This window comes from Mesoplodon densirostris, chromosome 12 (assembly GCF_025265405.1).
Source record: "Mesoplodon densirostris isolate mMesDen1 chromosome 12, mMesDen1 primary haplotype, whole genome shotgun sequence".
NCBI lineage: Eukaryota > Metazoa > Chordata > Mammalia > Artiodactyla > Ziphiidae > Mesoplodon > Mesoplodon densirostris.
In genome coordinates, this window is record NC_082672.1 from 50,469,219 (window position 1) to 50,492,008 (window position 22,790).

The window sequence follows — 22,790 nt, forward strand, 5'->3', positions numbered from 1 at the left end:
CTTAAATGGGAAATACTAAGTACATAAAGATAGAGAACTAAATTTTAATTATTCTGTCACTTTGTATAAAGCTATAGTAATCAAAACAGTATGGTACCACCAGAAAAACAGACACATAGTCCAAAGGAACAGAACAGAGAGCCCAGAAGTAAACTCACACATATACAGTCAACTAATCTTTGATGAGGGGGCCAAGAATATTCTGTCATTTTGCATCTTAAGGAAATATATTTGAAAAGAGAATTTCCATGGGGAGAATATATTAGATTACCTCTTTTTATGTTTTAGTTATTTATGACATGCCCATATACACCTTTTAAAAAGGATTTAAGATGGTCTCTTAAAAAATCTGGGCTCTATTTAAATAAATGCTTAAAGGAAAATATATTTAGATATAGACAGAAATAATCTTTTCATTGTTAATTTCCAAAATATATCTCACTATATTTTATAGAGCTTCAAAATTAACATTGTTCTCTTTATCTGTGTTTCAGGAAAATATTTATTTAATAGACTGTATTTAGAGAATAAACAAGAAATTGACTCTAAGATTTTAGAAAGGTTATTGGATGAACTACTAAAGAAAAGAAAAGAGGAAGAAGCAGCAAGGTAAAATCTGCCTGGCACAATAAACTGGGTTAATTAACCTCTTATAGCTGTTAAATGTGTACTTACAATTTATATTTATGAAATGTCTTTAGCATCAAAACTGTGGCCTACTAACTAGATCCAGTTCTAATTCTAAGAAAAACAGTAATTTCACAAATACTTCCATAATCTCTAAAGTACAGAGTTGTGGCTGTTTTCACAGCCCCAAATCAGACATTCTAAACCAAATACCTACTTTCCAAAGACACTGTAAAAAAATGAGCACAGGGAAGATATTTTTTTTCTACCATGTTTATCTGTGACTTAAATATTATAATTTTGCTAACTAGAATCCACAAATGAAAGAAATAATATAATAAAAAGTGAAAATACACTTGTGTGGTATGACTAAAATCCAAAGCCTAAGTTCTACATAAGGAAAGAACAAGACTACTTATTTATAATTGACAGGTTCAACATCAAGAGCTTATTCTCTAATCTGGGTGCAATGAAGAACATTTCAAAATGTGGACACACTTCCATCTATTCATGGCTGGGGTCAAGACTAAACTTTAACTATCAAGTTCTTCAGACTGGAAAATAAAGTATAAAAGGAAAGAGTGACTTAATGTGCTAATTGTTCTTCCTTGCTGAAACAAGCTCTTTAGACACTAAAAATTTTAATTTGTCCACTGAGATTCCTACTTCTCCAAGCGTTAAAGTCTGAGACATTCAAAAACTAAATTTCATTATATTAACCCATTAAACCTCCCACTATTAATGATGGCACCTATAGGAGCTTTCTCAAATGTTATTTCCTTTTCCCCTTCAGGTATTAGCAATTTGTGCTGGGACTTAGGAGAGCTCTTTAAACTCTAGGAATTATGGAGCTGGGAGGTGGGTATTAGTTAGGGGGTGGAGGATAACTGATAACTGTGTGTCAGAGGATTTTGTTATTTGATGTTCATTGTTCACCTAAATTGGCCGTTCCTTTATGAACTTAACACAAAAATACATAAAGTATAATTTAGATTAGTTAATAAAATTGTTTGTAAAATTGACTAAAAGTATTAAGACAATAATTACAAACTTATTACATTTACTTTTAGCTTTTAAAAGTTCTGTTACAAATGGAGCTACAATTTGCTAGGATTTAAGGGATTACCTAATTTTTTTCCAGTGTATGAGAAATAGTCAAATATTTAAGAACATATGAAGCTATCGACGTAACAGTAAAATGAAGTTCATGTGATTTCTAGGCTGAAGGTTTGCTACATTTTAAGTACATAATTTAAAATACATTTAATCTATAGGGTTTTTTTTTTAAGGGAAAGGACATCTCCACTGTCTCCCAACTCTTAACTTTCACCTCCCTCTTACTGTATGGAATTTTCCGAGCTATCTCTATAATCAATTTTTACTTCTTTTGATTCTAAATTGTTATGTCTTTATAAACTTCTTAATGGCAAAGACTTGCCCAGGTTGAAGCAGACTTTTCTCCATTTCTCTGTGTTGCTTTTTTCTCATATACTGCAGAAAATGAAATTTAAAACAGTTTTTTTTAAAAAAATGGTCAGAGATGCATTTAAAGGCCTTGCAACTTGGTTGGAAAAGAGATAAGATTAACAGGATTTAGAATTACATCTTTGGCCATATATCTACAGACATGCTAATTCTAGATTTTCCAACATCAGTTTCCAAATGTATGAGTCAAATGCAGAATAATTTCTGTTATCACCATTTGTCTTTGACTGTCTGTCCAAGTAGTATATAGAAGTAGCTAGAAACTGGCAGCAAAATTCTTCCTCCTTCTTGTCAGGTCTTAGATTCTTAGCAGCAGCATACAGTACCCAGGTTTTGGATGAGGAAAGTCTCACAAAAGAGCCCTACCTGACTAAGTAAGTAGAAGGATTGCCAGTTCACACAAAACAAAGTAGGGAAGGCATGCAGAAACCATGTTCAGTAGTTTCAGAAGTCTGGAGCATGAACAAAGAGAACTCGAATTACACCACGACCTCAGTCCGGATCACAGACTGTATCTAGAATACAGTGAGAGAACACCCCCTATTAACAAGAAACACGCTTGTTGGGAGGAGAGGTGTAGTAATATCTTTGAAGAGAATATATTAAAGATTTTCAAAGAAAGGGGAAAAAGAACACACAAAAAAGCACTGAATAAGAGAGAATGACCAACCTATAGGACGGTCTGAAGAAGACTGCCCCAGAATGGGCTGCTGAGATGGATGGGCTCTACTCTACTTAACTGGCCCCCTGTTGCTGAATACTTGATACAGTTTTTTTGATATTATTTTTAAAGATGCAATCAACATTCTTATACTTGCTTCTTTGTGCAATAGTATGCCAGTACTTGAGGGCTAAATTCCTAGGTACAGAATTTCTAGGTCAAAGGTATGCATGTTTTAATTTTTAATAAATATTGTCTTTCTCCATCATTTTACTAACTTTCCTTATACCTGTCTTCATCATTAAGGCAGTAAGTTTAGACCTTGAACCCTAATGAAAAACAGATTCCCTCCAGATACTTGTTTCCCTATCCCAAGTCTCTTTAAATTTCATCATTACTATATTAAAAAGAAAATAAATCAGAAAATAATTTTTCTGGTTACAAAGGTAAATTGACAAATTTTCTACTTATTCATATGGAAAATCTTTTAAAGTGCAAAAAATGTGAAATAAAATTTAAAACTCTCAGAATGCCACCATCCAGAGATAATTAGTATTAACAGTTTGATTCATTTTATTCTTGTCTTTTAATCATCATTTATATATATTTTAAATACAAAAGTAAATTTGTATTATACATAGTTTTATATTATACCTTTTTTCATTTACCTCTATGTTGTGAACACTTCTCATTGAATCAGAGGGAAAATGATACAAATTATCCCAGCTTGGAGTTAGACAATCTTTTTTTAATTTTTCCAGTTTTCCTAATTAATAGCCAAAGTTTTAAAAATACAATATTTCAAGTTTTCTTACCAAAAAAAAAAACCCCAAAATTTCTGAAATCTAACTAGCCTCCGTATGAGTAAATTAAACATTTACATTATAAAGTAAAAAGTGTAATGAATATTATAAATGACCTACTCTTTAGTTTTACCATTATAAGCCTTAATTTCTATAATATTGTGAGATATCTGAATTTCCAAAGATAACTAAATTTTGGACCTTTTCATTTCAGAAAAGCCAAAGAAGAGACATTGAGAATAGAAGAAGAAAATCGAAAGCTATTGGAAGCTATGAATGCGAAAGCAAAAGGCAAACATAAGATTATATGATTAATTATATGCCATTTGATTTTGTATTGTGACTGCCAAAAGCTGCAGTATTTCCAGTGAATTATAGACAGGGTGACCATATTTCCCAATTTGCATATGAGAGTCTAGGTTCATGCCCAGATTCCTGAAGTATTTGTTTGACCCCCCTCTCATTCTCATAGTGTTCCAATTTGGATAATAAATTATATGGTCATAGCAGTACTGGATTCATAGGAAAAGGAATCCTGACACAGATACCTACTCATCCACCCTGTAAGAGGGGTACACAGTAGGACAGCATGTGCAGCACGTCTTCTCAGGCTTACGCTTGTCACAGGTGACATGGCTGTTGGAATTACTTCTGTTAAAAGGATCCTGTAGGAGTTGAGAAAACAGCTAAACTCTTACTACACCCATTGTCTTTATACTTAAACTTCCATCTCCATTATAGAACTTACTCTAAAAATTTCTCTTAAGACTGGAGTTTTAAACCTGGGGATAAAATTCAGAGGTCTGTGAATTTGAATGGGGAAATAATTAAACTTTTTTTTTTACTAACCCTTAACTGAAATTTAGTATTTTACTCACCTAATAATTAATATAGGCTACAAACCACAATAGTATTTAGCAGCACCTTGACTTTGTCACCAATAGAAACAAAGATATTTTCATATCCCATTCCAGTTTTAGATGTCTTGTTTATGCGTGTCACTATTCCAAAATTATGGTAGTTATTCAACCAGTTGCTAGTTCTTGTTATTTAATGCATTAGCAAAGATGCACACATTTCCTATACCACAAAAATTTTTTTGATATATTGATAACTGTATTCAGTATAATTGGCTTCTTATTTTATTTTATGAGATTGAAAGCATTATACTAAGAAGGGATCCATAAGTTTCACCAGACTGCCAAAGCTGTCTGTAGCTTAAAAGAGTAAAGAAAGTCTGTTTCAGTGTTCCATTGCTGTGCAGCCAGCCACCCTCAAACTGTAAAACAACCACTATCTTTATTCTGCACACAATTCTGTGGGTCAGGACTTCTGGGCTTGCTTCTCTCTGCTCCCGGAGGACCTTGGTTCTGGCTTTGAGTGTTCACCTTGGAAGGGGCTCCGCCAGCCCCTGTCAAGCCTTCAGATTGACCTCTGCAGCTCTAATTGACATATTCACTGTGACTTCATGAGAAATCCAGAGCCAGAACCACCAACTAAGCCACTCCCAAATTCCTGACCCCAGTAATTGCGAGGGCAATATGTGATTATTGTTATTTTAACCAGTAATTTTGGGGGTAATTTATTATGAACCAATAGATAACTAATACAACATATACATGAAGCAATAGATAACTAATACAACATACACTTAATCAAAAATCACAGATAGTACAAGGATCTTAGAACACTTTTCAGTTCATTCCTGACTCACATGGAACACACATTATCCAGTAGGGTTCTAGAAAAAAGTTTTCAAACTTTTTACATTTTTCAGCATCATTATATAAATTCATTTTATATATACACTTTATAATGTACCTAATGTGGATAAGAACACAACTTACAGATAACCAAATATATGCATGTTGGAGGTATATGATAAGTTTTTTTTTACTATAAGAGATACTCGGCTAAAAGACATTTTGAGTTTCTGGAGTAGAGAACTTCATCTCTAACCCTAGTAAAATTCAGCAAATGATGCTTCCTCCTTGTGTGTATCACCATAAATCCTTCATATAACACAAAAGATTCACCACATTCCAACTCACATACTTGGAAGCCACATGCTTGGCAATCCTGGTCAGACTTCAAGATACAAGGACACTTCAGGATGCTTTTTCCTTTGTGCTTAATCACCCCAATTTAGATTAAAAATCCAGGTGCCAGAGGTATCTCATACCACTAGAATGTGATTCTTGGAAGGTACTCACTGGGCAGGGGGCAGGGGAGGGAATAATTCCCACAAGAGTCCAGAAAATAAGCTCATTTAGTTTTTCATATCTTTATATAGAAAATACCTTGTTCAGTCAATTTAAAAAATATATTAAAGGGAATTGAAGAGCTGGGTTTTCTAACACCACCATTTACCCCATCTTCTTCCTCAAAGACTTCTATGCATTTATTTCTTATAGCTGTCATCAGCAACTATGTAAAACTTGGAGTTATGTTTTTTAAATTTTAGCATACTGATCAACATACTCTATTATTTGTAACTAGCTGTAAGAAAATATATAGTCTAGCCTAGTGCTGCCCAGTAAAAATAAAATGCAAGCCACATACATAATTTTAAATTTTCTAGTAGTCACATTAAAAGAAAAAAGAAACAAGTGAAATTAATTACAATCATCCCTCAGTATCCATGAGGAATTGGTCCCAGGACCTCCACGGATACCAAAGTCCATGAATGCTCAAGTCCCATATATAAAATGGCATAGTATGTGCATTTAACCTAAACACATCATCTCATATACTTTAAATCATCTCTAGATAACTTATAATAACTAATATAATGTAAATGGTTGCCAGCATGCAGCAAATTCAAATTTTGCTTTTTGGAACTTTCTAAAACAAATATTTTCAATTCGTGGTTGGTCAAATCCACAGATACAGAACCTCAAGATTCAGGGAGCCAACTGTATATTTTATTTAATACACTATGTCCAAATTATTATTTTAACATGTAATCAATGTAAAAATTATTGATATATTTTTACATTCAATTTTTCATACAAAGTCTCTGAAGTCCATGGTATATTTTACAGTTACAGCTCATCTCAGTTTGGACTAGCCACATTTCAAGTGCTCAATAGCCACATGTGGCTCATGACTACATATCAGACAGTGCAGGTATTGCCATTCCCTTTTAAATGGACACTTGGGCTGTTTCCTGTCTTGTACTGTTATAATATTTGGGAATGCTATATGCATTTCTCCGTTTTGAATGAATCCTTAGGCCGGTGCTCCCATAGCACTCTGAGCATATTACTATCATCCTTTACTACTGCATTTTAATAGATACAATATGTAGAGACTGTTTCTATCTTTCTCGTTAAGCCTCATGCTCCAGAGGTCATTCCCAATTAAATATTTGCTGACTTAATCTAAATAATTTATTTCTTCTCATTTTTTATAGAAGCAGAAGAAACTGAAGCTGAGGCTGACGAGGAGATTGAAGGTGAGGAGTCTGAACTTCACGAAGGGTCTGAGGCCCCTGAGGTAGCCGAGGAGACCAGGGGGTCCTTACCTGAGGGGGCTGAAGTTTTCGAGGTCCCTGAAACGGAACATGAATCAGGTTAGACTTTATTAAGGATCGTATCCTTAACTCCACTCTTGTCCATTGGCATGTATGTGTGTGCATGTGTGTATATATGTGTTTATATGGTATAAAATGGAAGCAGGCTGGAAATGGAGAGATGTGCCCGCAGAGTACAGCCAGTTAGTCCAAATCATATGGCTGGAAGTGTGGTAGGAAAGCTGAGTCTGCTCTGCCCGGGGCGTTGACACTCAGAAGCAGGGCCTGCTGTATAATTTGTGGGGCACAGTGTCCAAAAAGTAGGGGAAAAGAGCCATTAAAAGTACGAAAATAGGGCCTCCCTGGTGGCGCAGTGGTTAAGAGTCCGCCTGCCGATGCAGGGGATACGGGTTCGTGCCCCGGTCTGGGAGGATCCCATATGCCGCGGAGCGGCTGGGCCCGTGAGCCATGGCCGCTGGGCCTGCGCATCCGGAGCCTGTGCTCCGCAACGGGAGAGGCCGCAACAGTGAGAGGCCCGCATACCGCAAAAAGAAAAAAAAAAAAAAAAAAAGTACGAAAATATAAAGCTCTTTTCTTCCATGGTCTCTCTTTTAACTTGTCATAGTACTTTTTGTTTGCTATTTGATGTCATTCTAAGTAAAGAAAAGTTAAAATTTTAAGTTATTAGCATGAATTTTACCGTTCATCTTTATGTTGACCAATGCCACTTTTAAATGCAAATGTTAAGAGCACTTAACTCGTATGCAGAATCATTGAAACGACACAATTTGTATTTTGCAGCTTGTACATGCATATGTATTTTATTCTTACCAGAATACTAAGTCAGTTTCATACACAAAACTAACTCAGGGGCTTCCCTGGTGGCGCAGTGGTTGAGTCCGCCTGCCGATGCAGGGGACGCGGGTTCGTGCCCCGGTCCGGGAAGATCCCACATGCCGCAGAGCGGCTGGGCCCGTGAGCCATGGCCGCTGAGCCTGCGCGTCCGGAGCCTGTGCTCCGCAATGGGAGAGGCCACAACAGTGGGGAGCCCGCATACCGCAAAAAAAAAAAAAAGTAACTCAGCTTCTTATTTCATTTCCTAATATGCATATATTCTAGCAATGCTCTCTACTTTTAGCTTCCCAATGATTAAGGAAAGGAAAGACTGAAAGGAAAAGGAACTCTGGGTTGCCCTATCTTTTCCTTTCATTCTGTGTCATAATTTTCAGTCTAGCCGAAATGATCTAGCTGCAGGTATCTGAAAACCTTTAGCTTGTGAGATTAGTTTCTAATTCAGTACTGACTGTGCTCGGAAGCATTTTATGCGCCCCACATCATTTCAGTAGCTGATACAGGAAAGTAACATGAGTAAGAAGGGATGTGATGAGTTTCCATGGTCATCCATGTCTCTTTGAATGCCATCACCTTCATTCTGCATCTGGAGCAAGTTCTAGTTCAAAGGGAGACCACGGTCTTTCAAGGGCTGTCAGCATCCTCCCCACCCCAAGCCACAAAGTCACACTTACTCCCACATATGGTGGGTCCCCTAGAATTCTATGCTCATGATGGAGCATCAGGAACACTCATGAGAATGAGATGGCAAAGAATGGCAGACACAGATCGTGCATATCTCTGCTCACACACCTGCCCTGTTGTCCCATTGGAGTCCCTTTGGATTTTGCTTACAAAACTCAATTCAAAGATAAAATTATTAAAAATTTCAAAATGACAACCAAAGTGCAGTAAACTAAGTATGAGGCCATCCTGGGCGAGAGATCTAGAGCAACTGCACAGCTCGTACACCCATGAAGCCAGCCCTCCTCAGAGATCCAGTTTGGTGGGTTGGGGCAGGGCAAGAAGGAATCTTACAGATTTCCAACGAAAGTCACTCTCAGGGCTGGAGAGTGGGCTTAAGCAGCAAGACAGGGTACCTCACTGTGGTGGAAGCGGGGCTCATAAAATGCTTCTGAGCACAATTAACATTGAATTAGAAATTACTCTTACAAACTAAAGGTTTTCAGATACCTGCAGCTAGATGCCAGCCCTGGAGCAATTAAGGGATGAAAACCTGCTGTTAGCTGGTAAAAGAACCAGGACTAAGGGGAATTTTTACAATGAGAAAGCTCAAATTTAACATAGATCGTTTTTACTACAGGGATTGGCATTAGGTTTATGGGACAGTAAGTATAAAATCAGAACCTTGTGCCAGACAGAAGAGCTAATAGGATGAAATACCCAATTTCCTTTTTAAGAATCCCACACCTTTATTGACTTGAACTCTCACCCAGAAACTTCATTGTTTTCTTGAGTACTTAACCAATTAGGCTGACAACAATCTTTCCACCCACCTACCTTTTGCAAGGAAACAGGCCATAAAATATCAAAAGAAATAAAAGAAACTGACATCCATTAAATATGACACAAATGTCCATTAAATGTTTCCAGATTTCCAATATCCCCAATGTTTCACAGTTGGTATTTAATAATGTAACAGATTAGGGGACAATTTAATGTCATTGCCTTTTATCTCATTATTTCCCCCAGGCAACCTAAATTGGATGTTCTAAAGCCAGTAGCCTACTCCATTCAGGGTCAGTTCTAGCCAGCTCTGTAGACATGACTGGGCTTCTCCAGAAGCAATTCGCATCTGTGAAATCATGGGTCTGTTTTGTCCCTGTTAGACCATATTCTGTTTCACAGAAGGGCTTGCATCTGGTTTAACTAGTGATTACTTCTTCCATCCAAGGGTCCTTTTTCACAGTCTTCTCCTGTAAATTGCTTAAGTAAGCAATTTTTTTCACTTAAAACTGCCCTGTCTAGCCATCAAAAGACAAATACCATATAATTCTACTTATATGAGATACTTAAAAGTAGTCAAAATCATAAAGACAGACAGTATAATGGTGGTTGCCAGGGGCTGGGAGGAGGAGAGAATGGGGACTTATTGTTTAATGAGTATAGAGTTTTTGGTTTTACAAGATGAAAATAGTTATGAGGATGGATGGTGGTGTTGGTTGCACACAATGTGAATGTATTTAACACCACTGAACTGTACACTTAAAGATGATTAAGATGGTAAAGTTTATGTTATGTGTATTTTACCAAAATAAAAAAGAGAAAGGAAAAAAAACTACCCTGTCTAACATAAATCCATTACTTTTGGAATTTTTTTTTACTTTATCCAGAGTTCCCCGTGGTAGGCTGATGATGGCTGCCAAATGTGTGTCCACATCCTAATTCCTGGAACCTGTAGATGTTACCTTATTTGGAAAAAAGGTCTTTGTGACTAAATTAAGAATCTTTTTTTAAATATTTATTTATTTATTTAGCTGTGCAGGGTCTTAGTTGCAGCACATGGGATCTTCATTGTAACATGCAGGCATTTTAGTTGAGGCATGTGGGATCCTTTAGTTGCGGCATCCAGGCTCTCAGTTGCAGCACGTGGGATCTAGTTCCCTGACCAGGGATCGAACCTGGGCCCCCTGCATTGAGAGTGCAGAGTCTTAACCACTGGATCACCAGGGAAGTCCTTAAATTAAGAATTTTTTGTTTTGTTTTGTTTTAATGAGGCTTTGAAAGCCCTAAGGGATCTTTCTTTTTTTTCTTCTAATATTTATTTATTTGTTTGTTTGTTTGGCTGCATAGGGTCTTAGTAGCGGCACATGGGATCTTTGTTGCGGTGCACAGGCTCTTTGCTGTGGCGCATGGGCTTCTTGCTAGTCGTGGCGCATGGGCTCTAGAGCGCACGGGCTCAGTAGTTGTGGCGCGCGGGCTTAGTTGCCCTGCAGCATGTGGGATCTTAGTTCCCCAACCAGAGATCGAACCCACATCCCCTGTATTGGAAGGCGGATTCTTAACCACTGGACCACCAGGGAAGTTCCTAAGAATCTTGGTATGGGGAGATTATGTGGGATTATCCAGGTGGACTCTAAATGCCATCATAAATGTCGTTATAAGAGAGAGCCAGAGGGAGATTAGACTCTCACACAGAGGAGAGGGCAATTTGAAGATGGAAGCAGACATTGGGTGATGCAGACTCCAGCCAAGAGATGACAGTACCCAGGAGAAGGTCAAAAAGGCAGAAGGATTCTCCTCCAGAACCTCCGGAGGTAGCACAGCCTTGCCGACACCTTGATATCTGACTTCTGGCCTCCAGAACTGTGAGCGAATACATTTCTGTTGTTTTAAGCCACGAAGTTTGTGATAATTTGTTTTGGCAGCTACAGGAAACTAACACATACCCAAAGCAGGCTTTTTATATCTCATGCTTGGGAACACATCTTTTCCTTTGAAGTTTGGCTTCTGTCTTGGGCCACAAGATAATCATTATCTCTGTCAAATAAGATGACTGAAGTCTCATTTCAATCCTGTCGTCACTCTAGCCTTAGAATGGAATGACACATGTATTGCTTAGAATCGACACTTTGAAGGGCAATAACCTATGCATTCCGAGGCTGGTTAATCACTTCTCTCATTCCCAATTTGCTTTCTTTATGTACTGGTTAGGTATAGGCCAGTTACATGCAAGAACATGAGCTTAGAGTAACCATTGGCTCAAATCACAGTGCTTCATTCCAAGCACTTCATGGACATGTAATAGAGTCAGCTAGTAATAAACATCGGGAAATTCATCCATTCCTTCAACAAATATTTATTGAAGTCCTTCTAAGTGCCATGCAAAGCAACGGACACTGCCCTAGGTAGTACAGACTCAGCAGTGACCAAGACAGTCAAGATCCCTACCCTCAAGGAGCCATCATTCTATGGGGTGAAGAACAAGAATAAACAAGTAAATAACTAGGATAATTTCTGATTGTGTTAAGTGCCATGAAGACACTAAACCAGTACCTGGGATATAGTAGGAACTCAATAAGTGTTTGTTCAATGAATGAGCAAGATAGAGACCACGGGGTTGGTTTGGAAGAGGCAACACGAAATATTATGGTCAAGGAAGAGTGTCATCTGAGATGATATTTGAGGCAAGACAAAAGCGCTGAAAGGATCTGGGCAAAGATCCCTCCACTGCCAAGGCTCAGAGGTGGGCACAGCTTCACATGGTCAAGGAAGAAATTGAATGTGGTTGGAGCATGGTGAGCAAGAGGGGGGTGGGAGATGAAATTGGAGAGCAAAGCAGAGGCCAGAGGCTTATGGAGATGGGAGTTTTCTATAAGTGCAAGTGGTCAATCTGATCTTATTAACATTTAAAAAATTTCACATTGGCTGCTATATGACAAGTTATAGAGTTATCCTGCACCTATGTTCTTCATTTGTAAAACAGAGCTAGGAAGATTTACCTAGCAGAGTTTTTATAGGGATAAGAACATTTCTTTAAAGCACCCAGCAGAGAGTCTGCCTCATAGTTGATGCTTTGATGTCATCATTACCAGACTAGAACTTAGGGATTTTTTCCTCATCTGCCTTATGTTCTGAAAGGATCGGAGCTCAGGATTCCTAATTCAAATTAAGTGAAACTGAATCTTAGCACTCTCAAAATCAATAGTTACATTCCCTCCCCAAATATCAGAAGGAAAGGAACCAGCATTTGGGGCTTAAACCAATCAGGATAAATTCCTGGAGCTGGAGAGAGGGTCCCACTCCCTCAGCCATGTGAGGAAGGGTAAACACTGCAACAAAAGCACAGGTCTGCCAGGAAGGAAGAAGAGGAACACAGAGGCTGGGTGAATTACCACCAGTGTCTGTCACAGGGTGTGTGGAATAAAGTCTCTCCATCTCTCCCTTGCTAAATCTTCACTAAATTCCACATTGCTCTCCAATGCTTGTTTTCAAGGAAACTATTGGGAAATATATCAGTTTCCTAGGATAGCTTTAACAAGCTACCATAAACTTGGTGGCTTAAAACAACAGAAATTTACTCTCTCACAGTTCTGGAGGCTAGAAGTCTAAAATCAAGGTGTTGGCAGAGCCATGCTCCCTCTGAAATCTCCAGGAAAGAATCCTTCCTTGCTTCTTCCTAGCTTCTGGTTACTCCAGCAGTCCTTGGTGTTCCTTGGTTTGTAGCTGTATCACTCCAGTCTCTGCCTTCATCTTCACATGGCCTTTTCTCTCTCTCTCTCTCTCTCTCTCTTTCTGTGTGTGTGTGTGTGTGTGTGTGTGTGTGTGTCTGTTTCTGTTTCTGTGCATCTTCTCCTCTTACAAGGACACCAGTCATTGGATTTAGGGCCCACCCTAAATCTGGGATGATTTCATCTCAAGATCCTTAACTAATTACTTCTGCAAAGACCCTGTATCCAATTCATGTCACATTCACAGGTACCAGGGGTCAGGATGTGAGCATATCTTTGGTGGGGGCACAATTGAACCTATCACAAGGAGTGTAATTCAAGGAAAAGGACCAGGGGACAGCAGACACCTAGGGTATATAAAGAGCAGCGCTCATAATGACAACTGCACGGATAGTGTGTCCCTAAGACCAGTGGTTCCTTAACGGCCATCTAAAAACCAATGCCATGGTCTGATCACGTTTTCTCCAGTCAAATGTATCTCTCTCAAATAAAGCCTAACCTCACCATGTTGATTTGTCAGGACCAGGCTGGGCAGCCTGGAGTGAGCAACCACTGAACATTTTGCAAGTCGCTTCCTGCCACCCCATTATCCAGAAGCCTGACCAGATTTAAGTAGCAAACAATTCAAAGTTTAAATTCTGGAGCACAGATGTTCAGTGTTGTTGATTAAGGGTTGATCGTGTGCTTCGACCATCAAGTAACTAAGTGGTAGGGTTGACTTTTTAAATTAAGAAGCATAGCCGCTGACCTTGCTTAAGAGGAAGACTATTCCATCTGTATCCATTGCCACTGCATTTGTCTACAAGTAACAGAAATGCCAAAACACTGTATTAAATAAGGGACATGTCTCATCCCTGAGTCCAGGGTATTTTTTGTTTTTTTGTTTTTGTTTTTTTGGCTGTGTTGAGTCTTCGTTGCTGCATGCAGGCTTTCTCTAGCTGCAGCGAGCGGGGGCTACTCTTTGTTGCGGTGAGCAGGCTTCTCACTGCGGTGGCTTCTCTCATTGTGGAGCATGGGCTCTAGGCACACAGGCTTCAGTAGTTGTGGCACGAGGGCTCAGTAGTTGTGGCTCGTGGCCTCTAGAGCACAGGCTCAGTGGTTGTGGCGCACGGGCTTAGTTGCTCCACGGCATGTGGGATTTTCCCGGACCAGGGCTCAAACCCGTGTCCCCTGCATTGGCAGGCGGGTTCTTAACCTCTGCACCACCAGGGAAGCCCCAAATGTTTTTAAAGTGTTATAAAGTATAAGTTATTTTGCCAATATGACTAAAGATATAATGCCTGAAGGCTCTTTTTTCTTTCCTTTAACTTTGCTCAAAAGTTGTACTACCTGAGTTTCCAGAAGACGCTTATCCTGATGTTCCTGAAATGGAGCCAATTAAAGAGAGTGTCAGATCTTTCTACTCCGCCTGGAGGCAGATGGAAACAGCAATCCGTGACTCTTTTACTCAAGTTTTAAACTTGGAGATTGCTGACAAAACTCCAGAGGAACTACTTCAAAAAGTCGTTGAGACCATGGAAAGTAAGGGCTGTCTGTAATCATAACATTTGTTGTCATGAGCAGGTAATATTAAAAGTACTGTGAAAGTTTAAAGCCTGTGGTTTGTGAAGCAAAACAGTCAGTATATCCAGGGATGATATTTAAAATATTTAACAACTGTCATAGTGCAGGCACCCACCAATCAGAACAGCCATGAGGCACGAACAGCACTGACCAAACTGGCCAGTTGTCACTTAAAGAATTTGTGACGGCCTGTTTGCATACACATTTGAGCTAAGAGACCAGTCCCTATAATTAATTTTCCTAATCTTTGGCTACCGTCATATGCTAATATGCTTTTATCCTAAAAATACCTTCCCAACTATTTCTTCTTTTTTTCTACAGAACCTTTCCACTATGCTGGCTGGGAGTTAACTATGGACGATTATGATGAAGAAACAGAAGACTATCAGGCTGAGGCCGAAGGCGATGAGGAGCTAGAAGAGGAGGAGGAGGAGGAGGAGGAGGTAGGAGTCTTTGTTCCTGCTCCCTCACCGTGGTCACATCACTGAAAACGCACATATCCAGAGTGGTAATGGGCACTTTTAGACTCCAAGAAAACAGGCAGGAATCTTCAATTTTATAAACATTTTCAACACATTTTGCCTCTACCTAGCTTCATTTGATCTCTGAAATGCCAGGGCTACTTAGACAGTATATTACGCCCATGAAAAAAGAATTCTTTAAATTTTTTCTGCTGGAAATGTCTATAGGTATTAGAGATGGAAATATTTTATAAACTTAACAAAAGTGGATGTCCATTGACAGGGGAATGGATAAAGAAGATGTGGTACATATATACAATGGAATATTACTCAGCCATAAAAAGGAATGAAATTGGGTCATTTACAGAGACATGGATGGACCTAAAGACTGTCATACAGAGTGAAGTTAAGTCAGAAAGAGAAAAGCAAATATCGTATAATAACGCATATATGTGGAATCTAGAAAAGTGGTACAGATGATCTTATTTGCAAAGCAGAAACGGAGACACAGATGTAGAGAACAAATGTATGGATACCAAGGGGGAAAGGGGTGGGGTGGGAGGAATTGGGAGGCTGGTATTGACACATATACATTATTGATACTATGTATAAAATAGACAACTGATGGGAACATACTGTATAGCACAGGGAACTCTACCTAATGCACTGTGGTAACCTAGAAGGGAGGGGATATCTGTATATGTGTGGCTGATTCATTTTGTTGTGTAGTGGAGGCTAACACAACTTTGTAAAGCAACCATACTCCAATTAAAAAAAATTAATAACAAAAAAGATTTAACAGACATGGGTGTTTTATACAAAGCACAGCAATGGCACCTTTGAGGGGCTACCGGCATGATAACAATGAGTGGTTTGCTCAAATGGGAACAGCTCATTTTAGGCCCCAATCTTCTTCCTTGGCACCACAATTTTGGTCACTGTTCTCAACTGACAGCCTCCCAGTTCGGGCATCTATCAATAATAAAGTAGGAGGTGATTCTTTTAATTCCGGTCTTTATCAATAAAATGGGTAGATAAACATTCAGTTGTAATTAACTTACTGTTCCTTAACTTAAACCCAAATATGTATGTGTCAGACAACAAATGTTACACAATATGATTCTGCTAACAGCTTTCGGTACTTTATCCTAAGGAACTGCTGAGACCTTCAGTCAGGGTGGCTAAAGGATATGGGTTTTGTCCCACTAATATTCAGATTCTCTCCTCTCAGTCATCCTTCTTCTGCCGTTCTTCTTCTGTGCCCTGCTCTGGTCTGCAAGAACTTGGTGTCTTTCTTGTATCTGCAGACAGTTCTCAAGCTGTCTGTAATATTCAAAACTTAAATTTTTAAGTATGGTCTTCATTGATAATATAGTGTCTTTTCCTCACTTCCACTCTTCCTAATTTACCATAACACAGATCAGTTTTACCTGCAGGGTTTCCAAAGGCTTCCATAACAAAGTACCACAGAGACTTCCCTGGTGGTCCAGTGGTTAAGACCCCATGATTCCCCTACAGGGGGCATGGGTTCAATTATTCCTGGCTGGGGAACTAAGATCCCACATGCTGTGTGGCACAGCCAAAACAAAAAACAAAAAAACCCCACAAAGCACCACAAACTCGAAGGCTTAAAACAACAGAAATTTATCCTCTCACGGTTCTTGAGACCAGAACTTGGAAATCAAGGTGTTGGTAGGTAGAACCATGCTCCCTCCGAAGGCTCCCGGGAGAACCCTTCCTTGCCTGTTCCAGCTTCTGGTGGCTGCAGATAATCCTTGGCTTGTGGTTGCCTCTGTGTTGGCTTCAGCCTCCGCCTCAGTCTTTCCTTGGCCTCTCTTCCATGTCTTCTCTTATAAGGACACTTGTCACTGGATTTAAGGACCATCTGAATAATGAACAATGGTATGAGATCCTTAATTACATCTGCGAAGATGCTTTTTCCAAATAAGGCAGACATGGCTGCCAGGAATTCTGGGAGAACATCCTTAGAAATTTTGATCTAGGAAGAAAGACAACACTCTGTCTTTACATCCACCTGGAAAAATCACAAGAAAGAATTTCACTTCTCCCAGCTCAGTCAGTTGCCCCTCTTAATCATAGTAACTAGAGGACTTTGTATATGATTGAGCCAACCTCAGTCACATGCACTCAGTGGCTATAAGGTGAGGAGTTACTCTGATTGTCTAGTCCATTTGAGAACCTTGGAATGTGGAAGAAGTGGTTCTCCATGAGAAGAGGGAGAAGGTTCATGTTACTTGAAAAGGGAAAGAAAGGTGCTATACAGACAAAAGCAAAAAAATGTGCACTAACTCATGATAAAAATTCTGGGAAGATATGTACTCAAATGTTAACAGTCATTCCGGGAAAGATGGATTAAAAGGGATTGGATTTACCCTCCTGCCTGAAACAATTGAAAAATAGGATAAGTACATGGAACAGTTTTCAAGGCATTGACATGAGACAGTGAAGCACAGTGATCCCAGAGAGGTGGGAAATAAATGAAGTGCACCCTACGATTTCCCCATCTTCCTGTCTGTAAGGCCATGTACCTTGTCCAGGCTGTGGTACAGGGAGGAGGGACCCAGACAGAGCCAGGGAGACTCATTGATTGGAGGATTGGAGGAGATAGAGCAGAGAACCCCTGGAGACCAAAGCAGCTAGAAGGGAAGGGACCAGAGATGAGAGAACTGTACACAGAGAGAGCTCTGGACACCTGCAGAGCAGCCCCTTCAAGTATTCAACAGAGCACTGATCAGCTTTGCATGTAAGGAAACTACTCAGGGCTCTGGGAAGTACCAGAGATTAGTGGGACCAGTACTTGGATCTCACACAGAGCCAGAAATAATGCCTATTCCCACCAACTAGACTGGAAAAGCCTCATAATTCACAGGGCATTGGGTAGTATACTAAAAAGAGTCTAGTCTTAGGAACAGGGAATAATTAGACCTGGAATAGCACACACAGAAAAATAAAAACAAATAAAAGAACTACTGATACAGACACCAACCTGGATGCATCTCCAAACAATTATGCTAAGAGAAAAAGCCAGACCAAAAAAGAATACATACTATGTGATTCCACCTACATAAAATTCTAGAAAATGCAGACTAATTATAGTGATAGAAAACGGAGCGGTGGTTGTCTGGGGATGGGGCAGATAGGAGGCAAATAGGGGCAGGAGGGACGGGTTACAAAGAGGCAGGAGCAAACTATGCAGTTGACAAATCTGTTTATTGTCTTGGCTGTGGTGATGGTTTCATGGATCAAACGTATGTCAAAACTTATCAAATTATAAACTAAGTATGTAAGTGTTTTAATGTCAGTTATACCTGAGTCAAGCTGTTGACTGTGTTAATGGTGGTTATCTCTGAGTGATGGACTCGCAAGTAATTTTTATTTTGTAAATACTTATCTATAGTGTCTGATTTTTTAACATTCGAGATGCAGTGTTTTTACAATAGGAAAGATCAACAGCAAAGATATTTCGCTTTTGCCACACAAATAGAAAAAGAAACAACACTTCTAATGTTGCTTCAGAGATCAGAAATTGCATCAAGGTGTGTCCAGGTGTTTGTCTTTCCTCATCAGTTCTGCCTGCACTTGGCATGTGTTTAAATGAGGTTATTTCTTTCTCTATTTGTAGCAAATTAATTCTTGCCTCTCCTCCATCTCTTCCATTTTTTTCCTTCCACAATACTTAATACCAGTTAGGTCTCTTGGATCTATCCTCCAAATATCTTATCTTTTCCCTCAAGTTTTCCATGTCTTACTTTTTTGTTCTTACATTTGTAGAGTTTGTTCAAATATGTGTAGACTTGTCTTACACTCAGCCTTCTAATTTAAGACATTCATTGGGGTCTCTAGAGTGGAGTATTAGTTTCCTATTCCTGCTGTACCAAATTGCTACAAAGTTGGTGGCTTAAAATAACCAAATTATTGTACAGTTCTCACAGTCAGTATTTTTAAATGAATCTTAGGGGGCTAACATCAGTGTTGGCTATGTTCCTTCCTCTAAAGGAGAAGCCTTTCCCTATCATTCCCAGTTTCTGGAGGTCATCTTCATTCTTTGATTCATGGCCTCTTCCCTATCTGCAAAACTCATCACTTCAACCTCTACTGTCCATCATCTCATCTCCTTCTGCCTTTGACCTTCTTGCATCCTTCTTATAAAGACCCTGTGATTACATTGGACCCACCTGCATGATCCTCCCATCTCAACATCCTTAACTTAATCACACACATAGGATAACATATTCACAGGTTCTGGGGATCTTTGGGGGCCAGATTCCACCACAAGTGCTCACTCTCTTCCTCAGCTCATTTACATATTTTATTGGTGCTCATGAACTCTTTCGAGTGTTTACATGAATCTCTGTAAATGTCTCCATCATTTTTCTACTCTGAGATCGGGTTTCTTCCCTGCCTGTGTTGCAGAGTTTTGTGGTCTGTTTGATCTGACTAATCTTGCAGTGTGTGCCAGGCTTCCTGAGACAGATGGTTGTTTTCTTTGTTTCTTTTTTTTTTTTTTTTTTTTGGCTCAGTGGGGTTCAAGACTGTTGCTGGAGTGCTTTAGGTGACAATATTCTCAAAAATTATGAAAGGCCAAGTGACTTTTCTCCCCATCGGTCAGGAGCATAGCAGCAGATAGGTCACCTATTTTGTTGCTGAGGCCTGAGACAAGCTCAGCTACCTGGATTCCTCATACTTACCCAGATGCAGGGTCAGGGAGGAGTCCACCCACCCATACAGCTCCTTCTTGGTCTCTTGCAGGCCACAGAGACCACAAACACTCCTGGGTGGTAGTTGTTGATGCTAACATTCCCCCAGGAAATCCACAGATTTCTACAGGCAAAATTCCTCCAAAGACTTGGCATCTTAATGCTCTTGTCCCTCTGTTGTTTGTCTCCAGGTACTCGTCCCCCTCACAGTGGTAAAGAGTGTTGTACAGTTGTCTCCCCTCACGTCCATGGTTACCAGCCACCTGCCCCAGCAGCTATTTACCACTGAGGAGGTGGCAGAGAAGGAAAGAGAGAGTCTCTAGATCACCATCTTCCCAGAATTCCTTGCTCCAAAAAGACCCCCCCCCAACCTTGTCACCCACCACTCACCTACCTCACATTTTTTTAAACTGAAATTCAGATATAACTGGGGAGCCTTCATTTTCATTTGCTAAGTCTGGCAGCCTTACTTTAAGTGCATTTATTGAAAAACAAGAAAGACTGGAGAAATTAATTAAGCATCCAACTCAAGAACCTAGGAAAAAGCATAACAAAATAAACCAAAAGAAAGTAGAAAGGAGATTAAAGGCAAAAGTTAATGAAATAGGAAAACAAAACCAAATAAAACCAGTAGGCCTAACTTCAAAAACAATGAAAAGTTGGTTCACTGACAAGAGCAATAAAATAGACAAACTTCTGGCAAGTAGAATGAGGTAAAAAGAAGGAGCAGTAGATAACGTTTGAGATAGAAGGGGGTATATAATCAGATTTTAAAAGACGGTTGTTTTAAATTACAACTTTAATACATTTTAAGTCAAAATGAAAAGCATTTTCAAAATACGAATTACTAAAGTTTGCTTAGGACAAAAGATAAAAGCTAAACAAACAAAAATAATTGTAGGGAGTTATAGGACAGTTCTTGTTGATTAGATAAGTCCTATGTTATTTAACTCTTCTACATCATAGAAAAATATCAATACTTTCCAGCTCATTTTGAACCTTGCATAACCCTGACACAAAAATTGAACAAGAATGACACAAGAAAAGGAGAGATTAGTCTTATTTTTGCTACTTTACAGGAATTTGTTTATTATATCTTGCTTGGGGGAAAAAAAGAGGTGTGTTGTAGAATAATCATGTAAAGTATTATTTCATTGGTATTTTAAAAAATAATGTATTTGTGCCTAAATTTGTGTCTATTTTTATATATAGATGTGTAGGATAAACTTAGAAAAAGAGGTCTGGAAGGATGCACATAAAACTACTGAGTGTCAGTATAGTATTGTAAGGAAGAAGGTGAGAGGAAATGTTCACTCTATGCATTGTGATAAGTTTTGAATATTTTTACAGCAAACATGTATTGTACAGCACAGAAAATTATTTTTTAAATGTACTTTGCTTTAAATAAATTGCAAGAGTCCTTAAGGGACTTTACACACAGTTTCTTCATCTATCACAAATAAAATATATTACACATTTCCAATTGAACAAAATAAAATAGTTCCAAATTATTTGATATACAGCCACTGAGTAGGAAACGAAGCAAATCCTGAGGCATCTCCCATTTCATTTTCAATGGGTAAGAAGTTGCGACCCTGACTCAGCTTTTACTTCTTGGAAATAATTTTATTTTAGAAACTGACCTCACAGTGACCCTGCACCAGCACATTATGGGGGGTTTTATTACACATTTGTCTGTAGAGGGCTGGGGATGCCTTCATTCTCAGTGTGCTTCATTTTCTTTATAAAATAAAGACGCTTGGGATGTGAACTCAGAGGGATATGAGAACCTGATTTTTTTATTAATTTAAATAGTATAAGAACTGGTCTTTTGTGGATTGTTTTAAATGGATATTGTTATGGATTAAATACTATTCAAGTTGCATTTTTAAAAATTCCCTCTTTAGTATTACATGAATGATGCATTAATAGTGTTCTCCAAACTTTGAATAATATTTCTAGAATGAAGATAGAATTAAAGAGAAGAGAAGGCATTTGGGAGATACAAAGCACTTTTGTCCAGTGGCTCTCAAAGAAAACTTCATCCTACAACCAGGTAGCACAGAAGAAGCAGCTAAATATCGAGAAAAGATCTATTACTTTTCAAGTCCTGAGGCTAAAGAAAAGTTTTTGGAGCAACCTGAGGAGTATGTGGCTCATGATGAACCATTAAAGGTGAAAACAATATTCCCATCCTGACGATCGCTCCTGCATACTTTTTTAGGGACTTATTACCAACCTCCACCATTTTACTCAGTAGTAAAGTCCCCAATCTAATATAATGGTATGGAAATATCTAGGTTCCAAGAACAACTTTTTGGAATATAACATAATCTAATTATATTTTTGGATTTCTTCAGTAATGCCTGTATCAGACCAATACATGATATCTTTTTAGCTGAAGTAGAAAGTCACAGCTGAATTTACTGCTTGTAAATTTATTGGATTTGTTTTATTGCCTAATCATTTCGACATACCATTTTAACATCTAATTTCTTGTTAGACATTTTTTCATAGTAATTTTTATAGTGTGATTTTGCCATTGTGGATATGAAATAGTACTTAGGAAATCTTTGGGCATATGATCCTTTGTTTCTCTTAATTATTTTATTAGTATAATTCCCTAGAATGGGACTACAAGATCAAAATATATAAATCACAATATACTGTCACAACTTTCAGTAACGTTAATGCCTTGTTAAACAGAACTCATAAAACACAATTTAAACTCTTCTGGATAATTTGGGCCATTTTCATGGACCTAAATTGTCCCATAGGGATGACTGAATTATGCTGATGGTTGTGCCCTGGCCCTGCTGGTGATGGGAGTCACTTAGGAATGTGGCCTTTTGTCTTCTTTTGGTGTTTTGTTTTCCTCTTAGTCTGTTTCACTACTTGTGATCTATTGCCTTGTTTTACTCATAATCCTGTGGAC

The 22,790-nt window shown here is 38.7% G+C and overlaps 1 protein-coding gene and 1 non-coding gene across 2 annotated transcripts in view; one reads left to right on the forward strand and one right to left on the reverse strand.

Moving 5' to 3' along the window:
* AK9 (adenylate kinase 9) overlaps nucleotides 1-22,790 on the forward strand; it is a 105,596-nt gene that overhangs the window by 42,050 nt on the left and 40,756 nt on the right. Inside the window, exons 16-21 of the mRNA XM_060114541.1 lie at nucleotides 495-609; nucleotides 3,791-3,867; nucleotides 6,992-7,150; nucleotides 14,434-14,634; nucleotides 14,998-15,119; nucleotides 21,818-22,030. Of these exons, the coding sequence (XP_059970524.1) occupies nucleotides 495-609; nucleotides 3,791-3,867; nucleotides 6,992-7,150; nucleotides 14,434-14,634; nucleotides 14,998-15,119; nucleotides 21,818-22,030 (887 nt within the window). The remainder of the gene's footprint in view (nucleotides 1-494; nucleotides 610-3,790; nucleotides 3,868-6,991; nucleotides 7,151-14,433; nucleotides 14,635-14,997; nucleotides 15,120-21,817; nucleotides 22,031-22,790) is intronic.
* Nucleotides 10,543-10,615, reverse strand: TRNAE-CUC (transfer RNA glutamic acid (anticodon CUC)). The gene has a single exon. It is a non-coding gene; the product is annotated as a tRNA-Glu (tRNA).